Source organism: Gracilinanus agilis, chromosome X, assembly GCF_016433145.1.
Source record: "Gracilinanus agilis isolate LMUSP501 chromosome X, AgileGrace, whole genome shotgun sequence".
In the NCBI taxonomy this organism is placed as follows: Eukaryota; Metazoa; Chordata; class Mammalia; order Didelphimorphia; family Didelphidae; genus Gracilinanus; species Gracilinanus agilis.
Genome location: NC_058136.1, coordinates 73,203,737 through 73,206,384, shown reverse-complemented (window position 1 = coordinate 73,206,384; position 2,648 = coordinate 73,203,737). Strand labels below are relative to the sequence as shown.

Below are 2,648 nucleotides of genomic sequence, written 5' to 3'. Positions count from 1 at the left end.
CCCCCCCCCCCCGACGGGCACTGAGAGCCTGTGCGTCTCATCTCCTAGAAGCGAGGGCCAAGTCCCAAGTGTAGCTCACCGATTGGCCCTATGGAGCCTCAGCTGGGCTGTTGGATTTACGAGTGAATCCCTTCTCCCTGGAATCTAAACCGGGTGCAGGACGTGCCATCGGAAATGTAGCTGGAGATACACTTTCCGTCCCGACTCGTGCTGTCAGGGATCACGAGCCAACTTTCTCTGGTCTGAGTCTTCTGTTGGCCTCGTGGGCCTGCCAGGTCCCTGGCCGCTCTCTAAGATGGTGGGTGAGCTCACGCACCATTGGCTGTCAGTGGCACGACCTTCCGTGATGGGAATGGGCTCCCCAAGGTGCACCCTTGCCTTTTCTAAAGCTGCGTGTTTCCTCCCTTTGCCGCCTCAGGACGCCATCAGGGATGTCCACATCAAAGGCCTCATGTACAAGTGGATCCTCCAGGACTTGGGTGAGTCTGCAGAGGCCCTAGAACGTGTAGGTCGGGTTGGAACTTACCGAAAAGGGCCGGTCCTGTTGGTGCCCCATGTGTCTCTTCTTTGCCCCACAAGTGGTGCACTACCGTTCCCGGGAGATCTCTGGGGAGACCCTCGTCCCAGCTTTCGGGGCTTCCCTCGGTTGTGCCAGGCACCTCCCTGCATCTGTACTTTTGTTTCTGCCTTGTAGAGAAGTACATCCTTCGGGGCGAGGAGACTTATGCTGTCCTGCGCCGCCTGGTGGACAATGGCAAGAAGCTGTTTCTCATCACCAACAGCCCCTTCAGCTTTGTGTGAGCTTGTGTGAGCCCCCCGGGGAGCTCGGGAGGGGTGTCCCAGAGAAAGCTCCCTTTCTTTTGCTCCTGCCCTGCCCCCAGATCTGGTCACAGCCCATACAGGTTGGTGTTGAGGCCCTGTCCTGTGGAGTCTGAGATCAGCCCAGTGCACAAAATGTCCCACAGCCACCAAGGAAGAGAGGCCTGGGTTCCCTGCAGAGGCCCGCCTTCCAGCTCCACGCCCCCCCCCCCTTTTCTCTCTCTCCAGTGACAAAGGCATGAAGTACATGGTGGGCAAGGAGTGGAGAGATTTCTTTGACATAGTCATCGTGCAGGCGGATAAACCACATTTCTTTAACGATGGCGTCAAGTAAGTGTGGGTCTGGGGAGATCCTGGGCCCTGGCAGCGATTTCATTGGTACCGATGGTGGAAAGGAAGGAAGCTGGATGGGCCCAGCAGGTGGAACTTCTTTGGAATAACCCCTTCTGCTTCCCAGAACTGCTTTTTCTCCTTGGCGCCTTGGGAGGGCAGACAGTTTTATGGAGGAGGAAATGCGTTCTAGTGAAGGAGGGCGGGAAGCATGGGAGCTGAGGCTGAAACCCAGATCTCCCTCCCAGCCCCCTGGTTTTTCTGCTCACCAGAGGTTACAAATCGGCCTCCCAAGATTCTTCTCTTGCACTGCGTCAGAGGCTAAGTTTGGGCCTCGTCTTACCTGGACCCAGGCCCCCGTGTCTCTTCCAGGCTGTCCAAACGCACGTCTCTTCCTTGCCCCCTTTTAGAGCGTAAGGCCACGGGGCCTGCCTCCCGAGCCCATCGTCTCCAGCACTTAGCCCGGTGTCTGGCACATAGAAAGTGCCCTCAGTAGGGAACCCAGCCCAGCCTCAGTCCCACAGGCCTCTCAGTTCCACGTTCTTCCTCACGCTGGGAGCTCATGTCGCTCTTTTGCAAAAGTAGGGCCACAAGGTGGGAGTGGGTTTCATACTGCAGAGTTGGGCGGGACCCACCCCGCCCTTGGGAATGAAGCCTTCCGCTTTGAATGTTGGTTGCAAGCCTAGCTGGACGAAGGTGTCCTTAGAGCTTTTTGCTTTCCTTGATCCCTCACACGGCGCTCTCCTTGAGAGGCCCACTCGACTTTCCTTTAGTTTGGCACAGGAGAGCAGTTGGGAGCAGTGGAGGCTGTTTAGATGGAAAAAGATTTGAGATTGGAAAAGAAATCAGAAGGGGGCAGCTGGGTGGCTCCGTGGATTGAGAGCCAGAGGGCCTGGGTTCCAGTCTGGTCTCCGTAACTTCCTAGCTATGTGGCCTCGGGGACTTAATCCCCATTGGCTAACCCTTACTGCTCTTCTGCCTTGGTACAGACACCTGGTATTGATTCTAAAATGGAAGGTGAGAGTTTAAAAAAAAAAAAAAGGAAAACAAAGCAGAGACCAGAGGTGACTCAAAGGCAGATAGATAATGTAGGAACACAGAGGACAGCACGGATGGATGGGCAGCCGAAGAGTTGGGGCTGGGGCCTTGAGTACTTGCCAGCCCTTGGGGGAACTTCTCTGGAGTGGTTAGGGACAGTCTCAGCTGCTCTTTGCTGGCCCAAGTGAATAGAGCACTGACTGTAACCTAGAGCTGAATCATCTCTTTGATCTGAACCCTGGGGGCCTTTTGTTTAGGCTTTGGGCCTTTCCTCCCACACCTCCCATGTACACAGATCCTCTGGGCTGAGGCCAAATGAAAGCACCCTGACCTTGATTCAGGCCCAGCCTTCCCTGACTTCCTGTGCTCCTACCTAGCCCTAGAGTTAAGGCATGCCCTTGACTGCTTCTTTCCTGTTCCCCAAAGCTCCCCTGGCAACTGAGGGAGGGAGGGAGGGAGGG

General features: G+C 55.9%; 1 protein-coding gene across 1 annotated transcript in view; it reads left to right on the top strand.

Moving 5' to 3' along the window:
• LOC123253775 (5'-nucleotidase domain-containing protein 2-like) overlaps positions 1–1,153 on the top strand; it is a 10,033-nt gene extending 8,880 nt beyond the window's left edge. The window contains exons 7-9 of the mRNA XM_044682920.1: positions 419–479; positions 695–797; positions 1,048–1,153. Of these exons, the coding sequence (XP_044538855.1) occupies positions 419–479; positions 695–797; positions 1,048–1,153 (270 nt within the window). The remainder of the gene's footprint in view (positions 1–418; positions 480–694; positions 798–1,047) is intronic.
• Positions 1,154–2,648: the final 1,495 nt, after the last annotated feature.